Source organism: Fusarium verticillioides, chromosome 7 (genome assembly GCF_000149555.1).
Source record: "Fusarium verticillioides 7600 chromosome 7, whole genome shotgun sequence".
Classification (NCBI taxonomy): Eukaryota; Fungi; Ascomycota; class Sordariomycetes; order Hypocreales; family Nectriaceae; genus Fusarium; species Fusarium verticillioides.
The window spans coordinates 121,508-144,241 of NC_031681.1; the positions used below are offsets into that span (position 1 = coordinate 121,508).

At 46.4% G+C, this 22,734-nt stretch overlaps 7 protein-coding genes across 7 annotated transcripts; 3 read left to right on the forward strand and 4 right to left on the reverse strand.

Annotated features, from left to right (window-relative positions):
* Positions 1–4: 4 nt before the first annotated feature.
* On the reverse strand, positions 5–814 carry FVEG_06538 (hypothetical protein). Its single transcript, XM_018894930.1, has 2 exons — positions 373–814; positions 5–321 (listed from the first exon to the last, which is right to left on the reverse strand). The coding sequence occupies exons 1-2, from the start codon at positions 613–615 to the stop codon at positions 274–276; spliced, it is 291 nt and encodes a 96-aa protein (XP_018752089.1). The 5' UTR covers positions 616–814; the 3' UTR covers positions 5–273.
* Positions 815–3,716: 2,902 nt separating this feature from the next.
* Positions 3,717–6,095, reverse strand: FVEG_15882 (hypothetical protein; the record flags this gene model as incomplete). Its single annotated transcript, XM_018905108.1, has 2 exons — positions 3,717–5,236; positions 5,288–6,095. 2 exons carry the CDS (start codon positions 6,093–6,095, stop codon positions 3,717–3,719), a joined length of 2,328 nt encoding a protein of 775 aa, XP_018752090.1.
* Positions 6,096–6,472: 377 nt separating this feature from the next.
* On the reverse strand, positions 6,473–6,820 carry FVEG_15883 (hypothetical protein; the record flags this gene model as incomplete). Its single annotated transcript, XM_018905109.1, has 1 exon — positions 6,473–6,820. The coding sequence occupies one exon, from the start codon at positions 6,818–6,820 to the stop codon at positions 6,473–6,475; it is 348 nt and encodes a 115-aa protein (XP_018752091.1).
* Positions 6,821–7,999: 1,179 nt separating this feature from the next.
* Positions 8,000–10,658, forward strand: FVEG_06540 (serine/threonine protein kinase; the record flags this gene model as incomplete). Its single annotated transcript, XM_018894931.1, has 2 exons — positions 8,000–8,317; positions 8,373–10,658. 2 exons carry the CDS (start codon positions 8,000–8,002, stop codon positions 10,656–10,658), a joined length of 2,604 nt encoding a protein of 867 aa, XP_018752092.1.
* Positions 10,659–10,723: 65 nt separating this feature from the next.
* On the reverse strand, positions 10,724–14,731 carry FVEG_15884 (serine/threonine protein kinase; the record flags this gene model as incomplete). The annotated part of the gene is made up of 4 exons (XM_018905110.1): positions 10,724–13,363; positions 13,418–13,520; positions 13,618–14,140; positions 14,191–14,731. 4 exons carry the CDS (start codon positions 14,729–14,731, stop codon positions 10,724–10,726), a joined length of 3,807 nt encoding a protein of 1,268 aa, XP_018752093.1.
* Positions 14,732–16,362: 1,631 nt separating this feature from the next.
* Positions 16,363–17,193, forward strand: FVEG_15885 (hypothetical protein; the record flags this gene model as incomplete). Its single annotated transcript, XM_018905111.1, has 3 exons — positions 16,363–16,537; positions 16,595–16,885; positions 16,942–17,193. Exons 1-3 carry the CDS (start codon positions 16,451–16,453, stop codon positions 17,191–17,193), a joined length of 630 nt encoding a protein of 209 aa, XP_018752094.1. The 5' UTR covers positions 16,363–16,450.
* Positions 17,194–22,132: 4,939 nt separating this feature from the next.
* On the forward strand, positions 22,133–22,546 carry FVEG_06545 (hypothetical protein; the record flags this gene model as incomplete). Its single annotated transcript, XM_018894932.1, has 1 exon — positions 22,133–22,546. One exon carries the CDS (start codon positions 22,133–22,135, stop codon positions 22,544–22,546), a length of 414 nt encoding a protein of 137 aa, XP_018752095.1.
* Between the last annotated feature and the right edge of the window lie 188 nt (positions 22,547–22,734).

Consider the following 22,734-nt stretch of genomic DNA (forward strand, 5'->3'; position numbering starts at 1 on the left):
ATCTTGTTGGTTTCGTTTTGTGATCATGCCGAGTTTATACAATGTCATTATTCACAGTCAAGGGTCAAGTAAAGTCAAGTATATAACCCCTGTATGTATATTCAACCTCAAATTAAGGTCATCGAAGTAAATACAAACATCAACACTGCCTATTAACATGCGGAGTAGCTGGCATAGGCTTTCCCCATCAGATCCTCACACCCTATATGCCCCAATATCCAACAATCCAACATGCTACTCCCAGGAGTAGGTCAAGTCGCCGGAACGTATCACTTAGAGAACCTTGACACAGTTGAGGGCGTTGATGTTGATGAGAGCACCCTGGAAACAGTTAGTATCAAATCTTGTTCTCCCTTTTCTGGGGCTACCTACAACTGCCAGAGGGGCATCAGACTCGCAGCAGTAAGAGTTGGTGGAGCAACCGGCGCCAAGGATCTGGACGAGGCAGCCGAGACCGTTGCAGCAAACGTTCGAGCTCTGAGCAGAGCAGGCGGGCTGGTTGTTGCCGTTGTTGCTGCCGCCAGTGCGAGGCTCGACCTCGTAGTTGCCGGGAGCGGGAGCAGCGATGGCAGCGGCGGCCATGGCGAGGACGGAGGCGATCTTGGTGAACTGCATTTTGAATGGAGTTTGAGTTAAAAGAAGTTGGTTTTTGAGAGTGAATGAAAGTGTGGAGGATGCTGTTGGAGATGCTGGTGAGTGTTGATGAGGGTTTTGATTCCAAGAGGGAGGATGATGGCCTCTTTATACTTGACGGCGGTTCACACCAAAAGCGTTGACTTCCCTAATCAAAGGCCTGTCTCCCTGACTGTACGAGATTACTCCCAAGCCATAATGCTACGTGACGATATTCCGCATCACACATCTCAGCTGAGACCAGTCCATAGACTTTGAGCAGCGGAACTCGGGGCGATCACTGCACCGGTCTGTGTCTGTTAGTGGGGCTCAACTTGTCCTCCCTTTGGCTTGGTCTGTGATCTTCATCATCCACTCGGTACCTGGCCGGGACGAGGGAGAGACCCATGTTTACCCTGCTCAGATCATGTTTTGTTTCTCTTTCCTCTTTGCCACGGACTCAATTTCTGACAGGGATGGTTGCATTGTTTCAATATACTTTTTGCGTAACAGTACGACTCTAACTGCCGATGCCCGCTAAGCATTTTAGAATTGTAGGGCGAGAGTCCGCTCGTAAATTTTCAGGCAACGGGCAGCCCCGGTATCTTGGTTAGCGCCCGCACTATGGGGATTCAGGGCATCAAAGTACAATTTCAGCTAAGAATAGGACAGAGCTGTTGCAGTGTTGATTGAACAGCAAAATGAGCTCAATGGAATTTCATTGACAAAAAAACAACAAAATTACATCGTGACACTGCCTCGGCTGTCCGGACATTTGCTCCGTGACAAGAGGTCGCATCGTGATGGATACAGGCGCGGTTCCGTGTCTCCCGCGGCAAACTGCAGTGATTTGATCCACGACGTCCCAAAGCAATACACTGCATTACTCTCCAAAGCTGGAATCTTTGGGAAATCACAGCATAAAACGTTGAGTGCAGTGGATTGCCAGTTTGAGGCACAAGGGTCTCCCAGTAGCCACGTCGTCAACGACAACTCCAAGCACCCGCATCAAGCGCCCTCATTTGCTCTCCCCTCCCGGTCCTTGGCTGAACTCCAAAACGGGACCGCAGCCCAATATGCAGCCACGCAGCCTTTAACCCGCAGTAAACTTGGCATAATTACCTCTTTTTTTTTTCAATCATGTATGACCCGCACAAGCAATGTCCTAGACCGAGACAGCCACGACAACCACGCGTGCTTGTTCCTGGCTCAATTGTCTTAGCTGCCGTTACTGGATCATGCAGCGATCGGCAAAAGGGCAAGTCTAGCCTCCAGAGTCTCACCACGATGAATCAATGTCTTATTGCCGATAGCCCGGTAGGGAGGGCTTAGACCACGGTTTTAATTGGACCTAATTGCCGGAAGTCTCAGCCCGGTGGCTTGACGCCGATGATCAGTGCTCCTCATGGGACGAAAATACCCAAAGGGCAGAATTAGCTGATTGAGCGTTATGCGGAGAAGAACGCAAGGGCCAGGACGAGGGCAGAGAGCGTTACATCTGGCGTCTGACTTTGGCACAGCGCACTGGACTATTTTCTGCCTTGACTTTTTCCTGCTGAAGATCGCTCCTCAACGTGGTAAAGCGCTCTCGTAACGCTTACAGGGAGAAGAACCCCAAACTGGCTCTGTTGGTTCAGAAGAGAAAGTGGATTGTCTGCATGTGCCACAGCAGTACCTCACTCTAGCCCCAAAAATTACAAGACATTTCTATCAAAAACGTTCACCACTGGAAGTGGCAATACTGACATGCGTTTTTTACCCCTGCCACGGGTAGCCAAGCCCGTTGGGATGTCTCAGAGGGGCAATGTTCATGAAAGGCTTGGTTTACGCAGGGGAATCGCTGAGGGAGGTGAAAACAAGAGTGATCTGCGCTTTACATACTCTGATAAGAAGTTCCGTGTTTTTACGGAGTTTGTATTACCACTCCAAATGTCCGCCAGCCTCACGATTTGTCAGTCAGGCTTGACTCAGTCTGATAGTCTGTCTGCATGCGATGTCCCTACTGCTGTAGCAGCTCTACTACTCGTTACCTGCCAAAGGGATCCAATAGGGTAACAGCACCTGTTCAGCCACTTGCTCGACCATCTGAATTCTTGGAGATCACTACCTATACTATCACTAAATGTTTCAGCTCCTCCAAGATCTGCAATATGCAGAATGGCTTTCATCGGCGTACAGAAATCGATATCAATATTTTGCCATAGTACAACGTCGTATTGACCGAATTGATCGTCGATCACCGCGACCTTGAGGCTTTGGCTTGTGCGACGGAGTGACAGACCAAGGCAGGCAATTCGATCGGTGTGATGACACGGTGATACAGCAGTAGTTCTTTCCGAGGTGGAAGGCCTTATTTTCAAGCCTCAGATTTGATCAACAACCTCAAAGATGCGGAATCTTGTTTTTTTGTTAGTCACCTTCCGATTTGTCGAGCTCGTGACGGTCATGAGGACTGTACATGAATCATGATCATGCATCGTGGGCTGATACCTAGATTTTCTTGCCAAGACCATGCATTCTATTCGAGCCAGTCTTGAATCGTCAAGATTGTTATTGTAGTCGACAAGGGTGATAGCTAGCTGAACTCGTATTGCACATCTTAGAGTTACATTGGCCTGAATGCGAACATGACTGGTTGCCTCGAGAGGGACCGGAGTTTGTGCCGGTCAAAACAACATCACCAGAAAGGAGGAAAGAGAGGAGAATTTCTGGTGTGCAAAACGAATCAATGAGGTACAAGGATCATGAATAAGATTAGTTAGTAGTCGATGGAGCAGTGGCAGTGGATATATGGGGACTTGGAGCTAATGCCAGGAACTTCATTACAGGAACAAAATGACTTTGGATCTCTTCTAAGGAGAATAAAAAAAGTCGTCAAAATTTTCTCAAGCTCACCATAAACATTATGGGTTTCTCGTAAGTTGTCTAGTGTTTCTGACACATAGACTAGCCATCCGGGGCATTTTCGCCTCCTTGACTGTTAGCCGCCTTCAGATGTCCTTCTGGCTTGACCAATTGCCGAGCTTTTTTGCTTTTTCCCAAGCGGGATTCAGCAATTATCCGCTTTCCCGGCGGGAGCTCCCGTTGCTTTGTGCACTCCACAGTCATTTCGCTGTATTGCCGCTTGGTGGATAACCCACCTTGCGCAATTCGCGGGATCCCGAAGTGGCATGAGCCCTGCGAACGATACATGGCTGCTTGCCCTCTACCCGTCCAGTCTCATCGCATGCGCAGCTCAAACAGCAACGATCTGCCACAACAGGCCCTTCAGAGACCAAGCCAAGAGTGACGTTAAACTTCAGGGTAGTGTCTAAAAGCTTGGTGACCTGGATTGTATCTGGCAGTCGGGGGAGATGGTTAAAGTCCAAAGGATCCACGCTGAACCCACCAACAGCATGGTCAAATGTAGCCAAGTGAAACTGTTTGCCATCTTTGAGAATTGGCTTTTTCATAGGATGTGGATGACAGCACCTTGGGTAAGAAGATCGAAAAAGTCCGAGAATGGTGTCGGAGGGGTCGATAATCCGTCGATATGACTCGGATCGTAGCATTGTGAGAAGTCGGTATGAGCCTTCTCCTTTTGACATCAAGGCAGATTCAACCATGCACTTCCCATCATCCAACTGAGCGAGTTCTTCATTACTCGGTGTATAGCACTTGAATTCCTTTAGGACATCGACACTCATACAGCTCTCCAACTCAATTGTCGCTTCTTCACTGTTAATCCCGCGGATTTGGCCATTGCCGAATGCTGCTGCGAACACACGATGAGACGAAAGGTCAACCGTGAGGTCTAACCATGGCGCTGCGATCACGAGGGACCCTCGTTGATATGCTACTACGGATGTAGTATCTTCTCCGAAAATGAACCGCCCGTTCCATGGTGCGACAATTTTGAGGTTGCCTCCAAGGTAGACCAGGGCGACTAGGTGAAACCACCTGTCCCACTGAATGGTGGAATGCACAATGATTTCACTGAAAATCTGGCGTATCGCCTCTCTAATGTGCTCTTGATCTGATAAACCTGAGACGTTCGTTGCGCAAAAAGCTTCTGCTATACCATGAGTGATAAGAAGCAGAAGTTCATCGAGCGCTGATTCTCTCAGGCAGCCCCAGGAACCAGTTCCGAGGGTTCTTCCTTGCCCACAATGTCGGCACCTACATCTCTGTTGAACCGTGTCAAACAAAGACATGGCAATTGGGAAGCATTGCATTATTTCGTGCATCGACATGGATAGTCCCTCAGTTTCCTGTTCAAGGCTCGGCTGAGGCTCTTCGTAGATTGCTCTGCTATCACTGCCCTTGGCGTCGCCCCAGTTTTTGTTCAAGACAGTTGGGAAGCCAGCTAGCAGATCCTCAAGCGGTTTACAAATAAAACCATCGGCGGCGGGAATGCGAGCAAAGCCTCCATCGCCAGACTTTGAGACAATAAATATACGCGCCGTATCGCTTATGCGGAGTTCTAGCCCCAAAAGCCAACGTAGTAGCGACCTGGCAGCGATTCTGAGCTCTGCAACTTCGTTGCGAGAAAGCTGAGCACGCCTTGTGTCGGCCAGGAGGCCCGTCTCGTATAACTCTTGCCTTGTGCTGGACTTTGATTCACGGTAAAAGCAGTGACTCTCGTCTATGAGCGTAGTCAGCTTTCCTTTTACAATGGTTGCCACTTTGATGTTACTGTTTTTCAAGTCTCCATCGCGATTAGGACAAGTTGAGCATCTATTATTGATGGCGAAGATGACTCTAACAGAATCAGTCCCAGGATCTTCCTCAAGAATAACCTTTCCATTCAGAGATATCTCGAGGATGCCGTGGAAATGGGTCATGAGCCACATTACCAAGTCTCCTGGGAATAGGTCAGACGTGATAAATATGTCGCTTTGCGCTTGAGCGACTACTTTGATGATCGCCGACAATTGAGGCGCCTCTAATGGATGACTGCAAATGCCATTCAACGCACTCGGAAGAGCCGAGTTAAAGTCATGCCCAGTGTTGACAATATTCAAAGCAACACTGTCCACGAATTTGGTGACAACAGGCTTCAGCCTCATCCGATACGGATTTCGGGGATATGAAACTCCCTCTTCGTGGCCACCTTGATCCAAGGCGAAGTTGCACAGTACTTCAACGGCATACTCCATGTCATGATACATCATGCAGACTGCCACTGTCGTTACAACGTATACAAGATTGGGGTCACTCAACATCCATCGCCCAATGGATGTAGAGAGCTTCAATTTCAAACCGGCAACACTGGAGACTTTCTGTTCCGATGATCGAACTTGGTGCTGTATATCGAGACCTCTGGCATTTGGAAAGGCTTGGGCGCTCAAGGCTTCGACGCAGTACTGATATTCTTGCTTGTCTATGCGCTCGCGGCCGAGCCATTCTAGAATTTCACCGGCTGCGTCGCGAACGCTGTTTTCTTTATTAAGGATATCGAGAATAGCACGGCTAAGATCGAGGGTGCGCGTGGCAAGGTCCATTGTGACTGATGTATTGACAAAAGAATGATGGTGAGGAAATAGAATAACAGATATAATAATATGGATTAGGCAGTAAACGTTTAGGTGAGATTTAGGCACCGTTGATTGATGTCAGCATGACGTAGGGAGGCTTAGCTGTAATTTACAATTTCAATCAACGAGCCATAAGCCTCAAAAGACACTGGATACAGAATGGGCCAGGAAGTTAGGCGCTTTGGTACCAAATGCCAAGATAGCCGAGATTTGGAAATTTGACTTTAGGGACCCTATCGCATCGTCGGTGCCGGATACAGCAATGCAACTTACAACTCGCACATTGCTACCGGATTAGGTGCCACGAGAGCTCTAATTTGCTGGCTATGCTTATGGTTGCGGACCTAGTAAATGAAGCCATATTTCGTTGCCAACCCGCGAACAGCATCTTGCGCGCTGTCATCCATCACACAAACCTTGATCTTGGATTCAGGCCAGTCGAGGTTGATGATGTGTTTATACGTATTCTCCAAGATCTCGAGGGTCTCTGAGAAGCAAGGCTGGAAGATATCAACGGTAGGTGCCGATTCCTCAGCGATCGGGTACGCATCAACTCGTTGCGTATGTGTCTTGTAGTCCCAATCTTTATCGATGAGCCCGACACCATCAGAGATGATCAAATAGGTGCACATGGCACCGGCAAAACCACTATACGAATACAGGAACGGCGCAGGGAGAGCAAAGAGCCACATACTGGCATTTAAAGATAGGAACGAGAAAACGCTAAAAGCATACAGTAAGATCCGGTTGGTGTAAATATATAAAAGCTTTCTTATCGTTATTAGGACAAGTTGGAAGTCTTAAGGGCAGTCACTCTTTTAGACAATAGGTATTTCGAAACGGTTATAGATTCAGTAGAAAAAATCAGCCTTAAACTTTAGATCAGAGGCTGCAGCTCTTTTACCTTTTCCTTTATTAGAAATAGTCCCTTCTTATAGCTATTCCAAACCAACAACTTATAACGTAGTTTCTCTTATATTATAATTGAACCATACTCTATATAGTAAGACGATTTCATTTCCTAGTCGCCGCCCAAAAGTCACGTACATAGTCTCATTATTGTAGGTGATGATCTTGGTGTGATTTTTAAAGGAAAGGTATCATTGACATGTCCCCAGATCTACCCTTTTGGGTGCCTGAAGCTATATCGCTTGTTGGCATAAGAAGATCCTTTTTGGCAAGGGGGCTTGGAGTGCCTGAAGAGGAACTACATGGACAATTCAGCTGCAACGGCTGCAAGACACGAATATAGATAAAATTAAAAGACATACCGTGCTATTAACTACCTACCGCCTTGAAAGGGTGTTGACTATGCTTAAGATTAATTAAGCTGCAATTTATAAATATAAAAGCTATATAAAATATATCTGTAATCTCTTACTATTCTTGCTTTAATACTGTTATAAGCTGTAGTTATTATTCTTTATAAGCACTGTTCTTCTCAAGGTAGAGCTTTTGGCTGCCTTAATTTAAGAGAAGTGTATTATTAAATGTATTTTAAGCACTTTATATTAAGAGTATATACATTTAGCGGGGGCTTAGTAAACCTGAAGCCACGAAAGACTCCGCCATTACAGATACATGCAGGTGCATTTCTTGTCTCAGCTGATCTGACTTACTTTTTCACTGACTACTACTTACCCCGCTTACCAACAATACATGAGATGACAGCCATATATACAGATCTTCTGGGCGTTAGAAGAACTGCCAAAGGTCCTCCAAAGGGATACTATTACACCCGTGATAGCTTGAACAGCGTTATCAGCGAGAGCCGGGTGCAAGCTATCTTATCAGGGATCCCAAGACTGAAAGGAAACGAGCGTGATGTCTGCCGGTTCGCGAGGCTTGTGATGAACTCGGCATTCCTGATAATGGCCATCTTGATCTCAAACAGAGACGAAGGTTACATCTTGGAATTTATCTTCCGTCGGGATACTGATGAAAGAATTCCCTATACTGATTCGAGCCTCGACTATCTGCCCGAGATTGTCCGCAAGAACTTTATAGACAAACAGTGGCAGTTCAACCCAATTAACCTTCAGCGCGGCCAAGTCCATCTCGAAATCCAGGATGATGCAGTATTGCCTGTTTTATCAGAAGAAGAGGTCGGCAAAGGTGCCTTCGGAATAGTTTGGAAAACTGGCCTAGATGCTAATTGCCAAACGCTCATACAAACACATACCGCAAAGGTAGGGAGGCGTGATTCACCTTTATTTTACGCCGGCTGACAGTAACAAAAAAAAGGAGGTTTTTATAGCTCGGAAGGAACAAGAAAGGGATATGTCCAGATCCCCAGAGAGGGTGATTCTTGACCTTGTTCAAAACCTGAAGCATCCAAACATAGTAGAATTTCTAGGTTCTTACACCTATCGCAGATCTTTCAATCTTCTCTTCCGACTAGCTACACAGGATCTCAAAGCCTTCCTGCATCAGGAAAATTCGTCCATTATGGCGCCTCATGCTATTTACCGGAACATGTTTGGAGTAGCAGAGGCCCTCAGTCAGATCCATAACTTTTCCCTGCAGGATGATCTAGGAAACATCAGCAGAATTGGCTACCATCATGATCTGAGACCAGCTAATATTCTTGTCGACATTGACCGGAAACTCTTTATGCTTTCTGACTTTGGGTTATCTAGAATGAAGTCCGATGATGAGACTTCAAAGACCAAGCTCCATGGCGGGCAAGATGACTACCTGGGGCCCGAAGCATTCGATTACCAAGCCTGTGTAAACGGGGACGTTAGGCGATCACTGGACGTGTGGGCTTTTGGCTGCATCCTTTCAGAGATCGCGACCTTCCTAGAGGGGAAAAGTGTCAAAGACTTTCGGGAAAAGAGACGGGCTACTCACGATGGACTATTCCCGATGACAGACCATTCTTTTCATCTAAACAAAGGAATTCGGCCAGCGGTGGTAGAATGGCTATCTGTACTTGCCACGGCCCCACGCGATCCTTTGATGGTTCAATTGGTCAGCCAGATTCGAGAAATCATGGATCCTCACGCCTCCAGAAGGCCCAGAATGTCAGACGTGGCACTAAATCTCAGAAATCTTGCTCTGCATTCGAGTGTGGCGGCCGTTGACAATTGCTTCAGGGATTTAATGTCTCCGGATTCACGAGGCTTGACTGCAAAGCACCGCATTTTGCATGTCATTGAGTATAAACGGTTCGAGGCTTGGTGGTCTGTGTATGCCAGCCTGCATCAGGCCGTTGGGAGGGAAATCAGTGGAGATTTGTTACGCTATGTAACAGAACTCTACGAAGCGTTAAATAGGGGTCGTGATGCTGGCATGAGTCAGAGTATGGAAGGCCTTCCGTATGATTGCCTACATGCTATCGACCAGCTTTGCAAACCTCTGCCGAAAACCTCGTCCGATGAATGCCAGGCAAGATGGATCCAGAATGTTTGCGAGATAGAAGATCTCGATACACTTCAACAGATTCGTGCCATGGCCATGCCGGTGCGGTATCGGTGGGTGGGAGTCGGCGCAGCCATGAGGCACATGTCCATGGCAATATCCGCTTCTATTCAGTATGGGCAAAAGAGCCGTTACATGGATGCTGGACTTATTGAGGTTGGCGAGTCTGATTCTCAGCTGGTTCATGAATCAAAAACAACAGGATACTTGACTCGCGACGGCCTTACTGAGACTGTCCTGATTGAGTGGAAAACATACGACGCGTCTTGGAAGGGCCATGAGATGAGGCTTGGCAAGATTATGGATGATTTAGTCAATCTGTTAGACCCAGATGTTACCCCACGACTGGGAACCGCACAGCATCGAATCCCTAACTGCCTTGGCTACTTTCACCAGCCTCATAACTACCGTTTTGGGTTCATCTACACAATTGAAGCTCAGAGGATGAGACATGACCATCGCTTGGTCTCTCTGAATAGCTTCTTGCAAGTGATGACCGAACAGAACAATGGCGACTATGAACAGACAGATCTTGGCGATTATTTCCTACTTGCTAAAGAACTGGCGGTATGTTTATTCGCGGTCCATCAGGCCGGGTGGCTACACAAGAACCTCTCATCTCATCACATGCTGTTCTTCTGCCCAGATATAGCTTCTGCCAGCCGCCACATCAAGTTTGCATTTCTCACCGGATTCAATGACAGCCGTCCTGAAGCGACAAGCTTCACACTTGGCCCAAAGGCAGAGCACAGGCTGTTTCAACATCCAGACTACTTGCCTGGTGTTCCTTTCCGGCGAACGTTTGACTACTACGGCCTAGGAATTGTGCTGCTGGAATTAGGCATGGGCGTGAGAGTTTACGATATGAAGGAGTCTTGCCCAGATATAGCTGTAGGTCATGGTTTCCATATGAAGTTGCTTGAGTCCTATGTACCACAGCTGGGTCCACTGATGGGGGCAAGATACAGAGATGCCGTGAGATTTTGCCTGGACGCAGAGAGAATTATTTCTGAAGACAGAGGGCGATTTGGACCCGTCGATGAAAGAGACATTCAGAGGATGTTTCAAGAGAATGTAGTGGAATTGCTGGCTGGTTGTGAGGCTTAAGGGTAATGAATATTCAGTTTCGGGATCGGGAAACGCCATCTCGGCATCCGCTCATTTTAATATAGTTAGCCCTCCCTTCTCTCTTCCAAAGTGACTAGCATTTCATTGACACGAGCTATACTGCTCCTGAGTTCATGGACCACAGGAGGCTCTGCCTCAGCAGCCAAGCTGATCTCAAGAGCTTGGTTAAAAAGCTCGAGAGACTCAGCTGCCTTGGCCTGCAGAAATAGCAGCCCAGCCAGATTCTTTTTAGTCCATGCAAGCCGGAGCCTGGCCCTCCTGAGATCTGATCGGTCTGTCGCCCTCTGGACGTGATCATCATGTACAGCAATGACCTCTTGGAGGAGTGACTCGGCCTCTTCATACTTCTGTAAACCGGCCAGCGTTGTCGCGAGATTTTGCATGGTGCCTGTTATAAGTGTGTGTTCTTTAGCAAAAACCTTCTGTCTAACGAAAAGGGCTTTTCGTTCGCATATCTCGGCCTCGGCTAATCGCCCCAGACGCACGTATATGGCGGCCCGCTTTCCAAGCGATGTCGCGTAAGAGGCCGGCTTGTTACTCTCACTGAGTCCTCCAAGAGCATCAATTTTGTCGAGCAGATCCTCCGCTTCTCTCATCCTTCCGCATGAGCTGTATGCGTACGCGATGTCAGAAATCAGAGCGATGTGCAAAGGGTGGTAGGAGAAATGCGTCCTTTGTCTTCGACGCATGAGTTCTTGGACCTGTAGCTCAACCTCATCTGTCAGGCCCAGAAAATCTAGCTGACACCGTATGGCATTGTTTTCCACGATGAGACGTTTTGACGTGGCCACGCCTAAGCATTCTGACTGCAGTCTCTGGGCTTCCATCGCAAGGTCTAGAGCTTCTTGGTGACGGCCTTGAATTCTTCTTAATATATGGAGATGAGTCTTGATAGACGACGAAAGCTGTGCATTGCAGGGTTTCCCCTCAATAGACTCTAGAATCTCACCAGCCCTTTCCCACTCTTCCAAGTCTATGTAAATACTTGCAAGGATGTTCTGAAGCTGAAGGACTTCTCTGCTCTCATCGACGTATGTCTCAGAAGCCTGTTTCAAGGCCTTCTGACAAGTATCGATGGCTTTCGCGAGTTCTCCAAGTTGGCGATAGGTAGTAGCCAGATGCCTCAAAATTTCAATTTGCTGGGTTCCAGGCAGATAAGCAATGCTTTCGAGAAGTGCCTCAAAGCATAACTGGGCCTCCCGAAATAGATGCCTTTCCGCCCAGAAACTACCCAGGTATAGACCTGCCTCAATGGTCAAGCCATGGGTGTTCCCCAACTCTCCTTTGCACCGTTCCAAAAGTGTTTTCAGTTGTGCTTCTGCTTCTTTGTATTTTCCCTGAAGCTCAAGAATAGTGGCTAGCTTCTGATAATAGGAATAATAAGCATCTGGGTTTGTTGCCATTGGCATTTCAATGTCGGGCTTTACGACCTCAACAATATCCAAAGCTTCTTGCAGACGTCCTTGCAATATGAGATTATTGGCAAGGTCATGTTGGGACTCATTGGCGACCTTTTCCAGGTTTGTATCTGAGAGGTCGATGACCTTCCTCAAAAGTGCCTCCTCCAGCTTCCATTGCTGACTGGCATGGTGAATAGTGGCCTCTAGTCTGTATACAAAAAGTCGAAGGTTGTCCTTTTCGTCAATATGCTGCCGAGAAAGGCATGTATCGACAGCTTGAGCCTTTTCTAAAGCCAGATCGAGTTGCCATATCTCCCTGTAAACGATAGCCTGTGAAATGCCAAATTCAGCCTTTCTGATATTGTCAGTCTGCAAGATGTTGGATAGCTTCCTTTCGACAGCAGACATGATCTCCGTTATTCTGCGTGTACGTCCCCCATTGATGAGGATTATGATCATATTTAGCTCTGCATTGATGGTCAAGGGGTGGCTTGGTGACAGGGTGCTGCTTCGAGACGAAACAACCTTTTGCGCTATGCTTTCAGCCTCGCCATGAGCTCCCTGGAGAGACATTGTTTTGGCCAGAGACATAGATGCTGTAACAACGTCAGGATGATTATCACCCACAACGGGCTTAAGTTGCGAGATGCAGTTGCGTTGTACCCCCTCCGTCTGACGATAAAGCCCTTGCTCAAACCATATGTCGGCCAATTTTAGTTTAGCAGATAAGAAAGACGGATGAGTTGTACCATAGCTCTCCAAGGCATTGGTTGCTTTTTGTTGATAAGCAGCCGCTTCTACCCACATGCCTTGGGTTAAATAAACCTGGGCGAGCTCTTCCATTGGTCGGGCCAAACAGCGGTCTGCGGGTCCGAAGACTCGGGCTCTAGCATCGATTTCTGCTTTTAGGGCTTCGGTGGCAGCAGGAAGTCGTTGACGCCTTTGGTACTCGATTGGGCGATTCGAAGATTGTACAACTGGCAAAAATAGCTGTTCCAGTACTTTCTGTGGCACGTAATTTGTGCCCTTGTATTCCTCTGATATCCTTTTCACCGCGTTGTTAAGGTCATCTTGCGCCAGGCCACTGGCTTCCAGGTAATCGCGCTCCTGAGAGGATACTGGAGGTGCTCCAAATCCTATCTCATGACAAACGGCCGCTTGGAAGGAGTAGTTCTTGCGACATTTATGGCATCCAGATGACCGTGCCTTGCGTTTCACTGCTCTCAAGACCGTCTGTCTCACAGCAAAATCGGTATCATCCAGTTCTCCCAGCAGACCTTGAAGCTGAGTTGCAGTGAATTAGCATTGATCTATTGTAAAGTGGACCAACAGGCGAACCTCAAAGATCTTGTGCTCTTCGTGCACATATGAGGGAGAATCAAAGATGCGGCGCGGCAATTCGACAGTACCAGATGACTCGTCCTCTAGAACTGATTTCACTCTTAAAGATGGGTTTATTAGTACATAATACCTTGCCATATCCTAAAAAACATGTCTATAATAAAATAGAATCACCTGTAAAGATGTGAAACACTTACTCTGCAGACATGTCGTTTTTGAGATGAAAGATCTCTTGCCATGGCATCCACCTGCTGCCGTTTGGTGGGAGAATGGCACTATTAGCCATTTTGCAGAGAACAGTATTTTCCTCATGAGACAAACTTGCGTTCTGTATTGCTTGAATTAGCCTAGAAACCAATGGCGAGGATGAACCTTGTTGCGCTTGGTCCAAGTCTAAGCAAGTTTGTTCCCATTCATGATCTGTGGCACAGGTGCGCAGGAACAATGCCTTGGAAGCCCTAAGAAGTTCAGAAGGGACTAAGATGTGAATCAGAACCAAGGCCAAGGAAAAGAGGTCAGCTTGTGAGATGAAGTCGAAGCCTGCCAAACGCGGTGTTGCTGTGCGTCCAAGCTCAGGAGGATTCCAAGGTGGACTGGATGTTGGGTATCGTTTCTGTTCTTTAATCACACAGGAACCAAAGTCAATAAGTTGGCAAGTCTCTTCTTCCCCCTGCTGGTCCACGACGAAGTTTTCTGGTTTGATATCTCCATGAGCAACGCCTGTATAGTATTAGCCTTGGATCCAAGAGGATAGTACATAAGGAAAATACCGTGGCGATGAAGGGTGAGCACCGCTTCGGCAACTTCAGTAAAGAACTTGCGCCTATTTTCAACGGAAACTGGACTTGTGGTATTAGAAAGGTGAGCACCTAGATGCCCAAGAGTAGCTTTTCTGGTGATGAGCAACGGCCATGCCCTTTCAATGGACCCAATGAGATCGATTGAAAAGGTAATACCAAGCAGGTTGATAATGCGTTGAGACTTGTAGATATCTTTGTGCTGGAGAACAGCGATTTGAGTAATTAAGTGGTACCAGTCTTGTTGTTGATCATCGTCAACCTCGCGCCTATTAGGCACGCCTTTTTTGAAGACCAGCATTGTTTCCACGTCGGCTGTTGCTTGATGAATATGGCCTGACAAACCTTGGCCGACGATCTCCAGACCAAGCTGGTGCGAGACGGGGAGGATGGTGACCCCATATGCTTGGATAGCAATGAGGAGGTCGATCAAGCTGGTGGAGTCGACGATGGTAGAATTTGAGATCTTTTGACCTCCAAACCGCCCGCCTCTTTTGATCTTGATGGTCGCCATAAGAACTGATTTAATTCTGTTTATCCGGGTTTGGCTATCAGAGAAAGGGGAGAACGAGAATGGACGGTTAGATTCTTGTTGGCATCGTGCAGGCGCCTCTTATGAGGCCGCCAATAGATGGTTCGCAATTTGAGGGGGTTGAAAGGGGCACGCAGATTGGTCCGAAATGGTCAGCAATGAGGTGACTGCATCAGGAGTGGCGTTTAACAGATTCAATGCCGACCATGATCTGATTTTCAAACTTGTCATTCTTCCTTTCTATCTTTTATTTTGGAAAGACTGTTACCGTTGCCTCGAATATTTGCAAACCCCAATTCCCATCATGATCCAGCAAGATCTTCCGTCTCGATATATCGACAAACAGAAGCTGGGACACCTTTGGACGACAAATGCCGATTTTAGAGGCAGGGGCTGTAGCATTATTAATGTTAGATTATCTATTCACCGCCACTATCGGCGCGACTGTCGTGCTACACTTGGGCTGACAAGTCAATCACCAAACAGACCACGCATGAGTTCATAACAGTCGAAGTTCCTCGGGAGATGACACCAGTGAGTTTATCACGCTAATGCCCGGGGGCGTCAATGTTTTCTAAGACTCTGTTGTCATTCATCAAGGACGAAATAATGAGCGTCTACTACGATAAGAGTACACTGGACAAATTGGCCGGAGATGCCTAATTGGCTGCCGAGAGCTTCCAAGCATGGTAAATGACAAAAGCTAAGAACCCCTCATTTCACAGCCCCAATGAGGCAGGCAATGTGTGGTCAGATGAGCATGAAATCACGAGCTGCGCGACGACACGGCCTGTCATATAAAAGCCCGGGCTGTTTCCTAGATAAAACCTAGTTTTCCTGAATTGATTGTCTCTGTTACAAAGCTTTCTTCGTTCTTAGAAATGACTTCTCACGTCAAATGCCCAGAGATCTCAGCCGTACATTCGATGCCAGGCCTCGTCAGTACCCTTACAAAGTCGAAGCCCAGGTTGTTTTCTCCAACAGCGACAAAGGTCAAATTCCAAACAGTTCGCCTTTCTGAAGATGACGAGGATTACGGCAATATCGAGACGGATGTCGTACTCCAAGATGGAGATTTTGACGGCTCATTTAATGTGTGTAAATAATTTCTTTCGGCCAAGTAGTGTCTGCTTATAACTTTGCCTAGAAACATGCTAAACTTCCCGGGGCCACGTTTATGTACGTGTGGTCTATGGAGTATTTGTCACTTGTATCTCTAATGAATCTTATTAAGCTATTTATTTCAAGATCATTCGTGGGCTCCTCTCAACATCAGCATTCAATCAATGAGCCAAATACTATCTCTAATAAAGGTACCTGAAGAGCTCCTTCGGATACTTCAAGGATTTGGACATCCGAGCCAAAGTTTTGGAACTGATTGTGCCTATGGATATGGTTCAAGGATTATACAAGAGGATGCTGAAAAAACACCCAGGAGCAATGTTACGATATATGAGTATGGTATGTTGCATCACCGCAATTATTAAACCAACCCCTCAGACTATTGACAATAAAATGGCAGCGTTTGCATACACATTGGGCTACATTGCGAAGACTGGAAGAAGTCCAAACCCTTGGTCTGAAAGGAAAATGGGCGTCTATCATGAGTTCGGCAACCACAAAGAGTTGTGGGTTATCTTGCAGCCTACAAAAGCGGCTCTGGACCTTCCCTCCTCATATCTAAGCTTAAAAAAGCTTAGGATGAGCTCACACTGCCTGCTCTTTTCTTCCAGCTTCCCGACTTCCACCGCCCATCTTCAATACCTGGAGAACCAGATAAGAACAAAGGTTCTAATTATAGTTATTCAAAAGAGAGCTGCACTAACAAAGTCGTCTGCTTTATAGAGCCGAAAAGTCCGGCAACCTGTGCAAAAAGCCCACAATGAACTCTCGATCACTATGGTTCAAGATCTGCAGTACCATTCAGAGCTCCTCCATAACGCTCAGATTCAGTTTGAGTCCAACAAGGAGGTGCTCAATGGGCTGCGGTCATTGATTACTAGCCATTCCAATGACATTGAGAGTTTGGATCAGTTGGCGACGAAACACCAGCTAATGTCATGCGTGTCCCAAATAGAGATAAATCTGAAATGGGTCAACAGTATGTTACAGCTGATCCAGCAAATATCCAACCTGGTAATTTTCCATTGAGTCCTGGTTAGACTATAACCTGAAATTGACCTCTATACTAGATGACAATGCTTTCTTATGTGCGACAAATACAAGCCACGTCAGAAAACACTAGCAGATTGACTTGCCTCACAGAAGCAAGCAGAAAGGACCAAGACACCATGCTAAATATTGCAATGTCTGCGAAGAAAGACTCGGAGTTGATGAAGGTCATTGCTATCGCTAGTCTTATCACCTTGCCAACTATTCTCACAACTGTTGTTCCCCCCCTCCCCATCAAAACAAGGATACTAACACTATTAGGGCCTGTTTAGTACAGGTTTTGTGACTTCCAGTTTGTCTGCTGGAGTAGCAGGAGAGCAGTCTCGCGTGACTAACCAGGCTCTTGTATACACCTTTACGACATTAGTATTAACAACTTTTGTCTCGGCCGCTTTATATCTATGGTCTCAAAGAAATCAATCAAGATACTAGGAACATACACAAGGGGATTTTGCAGAAAGGATGGGTGAGAAAACCATAACGACCTGCCAGCCCTTGATGCATTGCCATCTCACCGCTCCAGCAGTCAGCATAATACAAATCCATGTCTTTACGGCTACCATTTCGGCTTCCCCTAGTCATGGACCCCGATTGCTGATACAACGAGCGAGCGGTAAACCTAGACGGAAACTCAATAAAGAAAGGACCTGGAAGTTGGGGACTCTAGTGCCCAATTTCTAAGGCAGCCGAGATCTGGAAGTTCGATATAAGGGACCTTATTGCGTTAACGATGCCGGCTGTATCAGTGAACCTCACATCCTGTGCCTTATTAGCGGAACAGGTGTTACGGGAGCTTTAAATATAGCACGACGGTGGCTGGACGCTGGGTCTGTGAATAGCCGATTCACCTTGATTTGACTGTGTGTACCAGAGTGTCATTCGAGATCGGGGAGTGGACAGATCTCACGGATATGGCAACTACCAACCGCAGTCTCGAAATCAGGTCGCATATAAGCTCCGAAAATAAAGACCCTAGACTCTACAATCCTGCTAAGATGCTGAAGGCAAATTAGCCCTGCTTGAAACTACAGAGCATGTCTATTGTTGTGTTTCTGATACCAGAAAAGATAAGTCCTATAGATTGCCCGTAGTTCCCAACTGGATCGTCTCCAACGTGGCCATAAGATCATGCTATATAGCGCTTTCGGGCGTTAACTTGCCCCGAGTGCCTGTAACACTGATGGCGGGCTCTTGTATCTTGCTTTCACCTCATCGATTGTAACAGGGCCGGACTATACATATACTGCCGTGGACAGTCGTGTCCTTCGATTGTCTCAGAATAAAAGTGCCGAGCAAGCGTAATAAGCATATTTTCCGACGTCGATCTCCCTCTTTGAATAGACATGTTGCTCACCAGTCAGAAACTGTCACATGGCCAACCAGTGTAATATCTGATCTGCCCAGGGACCATGTCGAGATTGTGGCCAAGTTCAAACCCAGTGTCAGTTGCAAATTACATGTACAGTCTGTCGCAATTCCACGAAATGTCATCATGGATGTATTGGGTAATTCATTAAGATTCACCTCGAATGACACCATCTATATTGAACTGAAACAATCCAACACTGGAAATGCGTCTAGACGTCTTGCCAGACTGTCTATCATTGACAGAGGATGTGATATGAGCTTCGAATTTCTAGAATAACGGTCTTTTGAGTCCCTTTACACAGCAGAGGCCCGCGGACCACCTGCAACTAGAATGCCGTCCTTCTGGCGATCTTAGCTTATGTTCCGGTCAAATATAGAGCTAGAACATCTCGCAATTCCTTCATGAACAAATTCGACCATCTCGTCGTCATATCCATACTCATCGACATCTTCCATTCTGTAGATTCCCAGTGGTGCTATGTCTATCACATTTGTGCCAGGAAGTTCCAAGGAACTGTGACTTGTATCATGGCTTTCAGAACTGGTAACTGCAGTAGGCCCGGTAGATCCAAAACTTTGGCTGTGTCGTGAGAAGTGATCATCGTACTCAACAACGGGTAGACTAATCGGTGGTATCTCAGATTCCCTGTTGGTGGATCGTGATCGATCCACAGGCCGCGAGCGTAAAAACCCACCCAAGGTTGAAAGACAACTTGCTGTAACAACCAATCTTTGTTCAACAGTAGACCACATCAATAAGTCTATAGCGTTCCCTGTTTCAAAAATGGTTAACCTGCTAATTGGGCACAAGAGAAAGGATATAGGGCATACAAAGAATGTCAGGACTCTTCAGTTTTACAAGAGTAGGCAACCGCGCAATCACTGCTATAGAAGAGCTACAGCAACATGAGCACATAACCTCTAAGCAAGTACGCGAGAAACTCACACACAACCCATAGAAATTACTGGGATAAGGAACAGCTTCTTTTTTATGTCAAGCTGTAGGCTCCAAATTGTATAAGTAGACAGAGTTGCTGTAACCAAGTCTGATATTATAGCCGCTACACTGTACAGTATAGCAGCCATAACCAACAGATCAATCTCAATGCATACTCCAATCTGAGTCTTATCCCAGAAGTATGAGACAGTGCTGCATTGAAATACAGTCATGAAAAATAGAAAGGTGCCAGAGAAAGTGGCTGCAGCTGTTGCGAAGTAGATAATGATTTGGTGGCTGCTTACGGCTACAGTGAGCAAGAACCAGCATACTGTAACCCTAGCTGATACTGTGGCGAAGTAGTAAAACAGGCAACAGAGCCATAAATACTGCAATCGGTTATTAGAAACGATCTGCAATAATTAAATAAAATCCAAACGCCTGCCTACCTTTATAGCATTAAAGGTGTTGTGTATCTCGATGTCTTGCAGATGCTGTCCCAGTCCATACTTAACAGCTGTAGTAGAGAAACTTGCACTAAGAGCAAAGAATGACTATTGATTGTTATAAAACACCAGCTAACAAGCATCTGAGATATAACTTACAGTCGCAAGTATAATAAAATAATCATCAATAGAGAATTTCTTAACGATAAATAACCGTAAATAGCAGCGTATTAACAGGAAGATTAGTGAAATAAAGAAGAAGACAGAATTAATAATAATAAGGTTATGTCCTCGGTTTTCCATGCTAATAGTAATTTTAAGGTAATATAACACAAGGTAGGTAGTAAATACTAAAAAGAGATATAGGAATAATACAGTTATAAAGATAAGTAGATTATCAGACCAGAGGCTCACTCGGCTAACTGTGATTATAAAAGGCATCTACATAGAGAGGTTCATTATCTAAGCTAAGCATACACAGCAATGTGGATACATATCCAGCAGGGAGCAAGGAAAATCTTTTTTTTTCAGCTTCTATACATCTACTATTCTACTTAATAACCCAGAGAGCTGCTGATCGGAGCTGACCGAAATTCTATCTTAGCCAATAGCGTTTTGCCGTTGTTGTTATTCTTAAGGCTTAGAGCACAATAGAGTTAAGAGACTTGCTCCTAGTCTAGAGTTGGCTTAGAACAAGGGATAGATATTCAAGGGCGTGCCCCGTTTGGAAGTAGCTATAAAGCTAATATTACGCTCCTGCTCGCGCTCATGAAAGATCAATCCAGACTTTGACTATGCTGAGAGTAGTTAGCTCTACTGTTCGCAGTAAGAGAGGTTAAGGAATCAGAGTCTTGAAGCTGGCGTAGAGGAACAGATGGGTCTACAGCGCAGGACTCAAGGCTCTGGTAAAGCCGTGAAGTGACCATGGATTGACGTACGAAGTGATCCACGGTAACTAAATGCTTTGGGCACTAGAAGCTCTTTCATAGTACCTCGAAAACTAAGCTCTAAGAGTTTGACAGGATGATAATGGAAACAACCAAGGCTGGCTCGTGGCAACACATAAGGTCTATTACTTCTTTGTTCCTTTAAAAATATAGACAACATGCATTTCATAGATTGCTTTGTGATTCTCGACTAGATCTTTTAGAAGTTGCCCATAAGCCCATTCCGCACCCTCTCCTGCGTGGTCTTATCCCCACGATCTGTAGCATGTATCGTATCCTTGTTGAAGAATTGCCCACTCAGTACTCGCGCTAGCACCTCGAACCAAGTCCCAAAAGCTAATATCAGCCAAACGCGTAAACAGGAAAGATGCGATTTTGAACAGCAGGCGTTTCTCGCCATCTTCCAGTCGGTTACTGTATGAACTGGGCTTAGTGGTTCCAATCGTGACTGTACGTAACTCTCCTAGTCTGTGAGCGCCCATCTCGCTCACAACGAACACCTCTGAAAGTTCAGTGATTGGATAGCGACTGGTCATGTCGATCCCCTTCCTTGTCATTCAGGCTGCTAAAGATGCCTTTGTGAGCATCCTTCTCACCGAAATAGACTGCGCAGTATATGCCACTTAATACAATAGTCAAGTTAGGTTTCATGTAGTAACAAGCAGCATTCCCTTTGAGCTTCGGCAGAAGCAACAAATCCAACAAAGCCAACAAGACGATCGACATAACGTTAAAAGCCACCATACCCTCGTGATAATTATCCTCTGACCACTCTCCAGAGGTCATACCCACGCTTTTAATTACCGCATCTCCCTGGGGTAGCTGTGTCACTTTGTGAGCGGCAAATGCCTTGGTGCTGACACAGCTCGCGAGATCCAAGGGCTACACTTCCGGAATGGCTAGATCACAGCCCGATCCCGTGTTTGAGCCTGTGGCTATGTTTGCCCTGCCCTGACGGGGACCGCTGGGCGGGGGCCCTCTCCATGATGTGGTGCATAGGGCTTTGTCGTAGAATGACTCGCCATCTAAGCGGCCCTACGGGCTCTGCCATCCTTCCGACGGCTTGTACAGACCTTCTAAGCTTAAGCAACCTCTTGCCAACGTGCGAAGGTGTGAGGCCGATTCGCAAGACTCCGTATCAATCTTCAACAGATTGCCAAGTTGGAGAAAATACGAATGTGCATTACACGAAACGCGTTCAGAACATATTGAGTTAGCTTCAAACCTCGGCAAATTAGGGTGTCGGCGGATCGGGGGTTTGCTGGTCCCGCTGGAACATCATGGCCTCCAGACCATGCAGACCACTAGGCCCGCTTTGTCAGCGGGACAAGATAGATGATACTTCTGCAGATACATTTTCAAATAGAGTTCTAGATCGATATATAAGTTCACTGGGTAGGTAGATACTAGATTATTAAAACTTTTATTTCAGTAAACAATACATAAAGAAAGATTTTTTATCACATTCCTCCTTATACCCTGCGCTCTAGCCAAGCTCTGCAACTACACAGCCATGTCTCACTCACAAGCTATCCACCGATTCGTCGAGTTCATCAACTCAGCTGATGCCACTATTGGCAACGAATTCATCCACGAGTCAGCTGAATTCCATGTCCCATTCGACGAAAAACCCTTGAAGGGCGTCAGCGGATATCTCGAAATGCTAGGCATGATGCGCGCCGCCTTTCCGGATATTCAGTGGAGCGTCGAGCAGATAATCACAGAAGGAGACAAAGTCGTGCTGCGTTCCAAAACCCGTGGTACTCAGACCGGTCCTTTCATGGGATTTGCACCGTCTGGAAAAGGCTTCGAAATCGTTGGAATGAACCTCTTTACGTTCGCGAATGGGAAGATTGTTAAAGAGCAGGGGTTACCTGATCTATTTGGGATCCTTGTACAGATTGGAGCAGTTAAGATTCCTTTGTAGATGACGGGAAAATGTAGTGCAGGACAGAGTTGACAACACATTGACAGCATGGGGTGGGGCATAGATCCTATCTTTGGCTGTACGCTTCATTGTGATCGAAGCATTATAGTTATGAAGTCTGTGAGGTGTAACCAAGAATAAACGGCCCTTTTTACATATTCACAATAGGCAACAATGTTAGTAGTCCA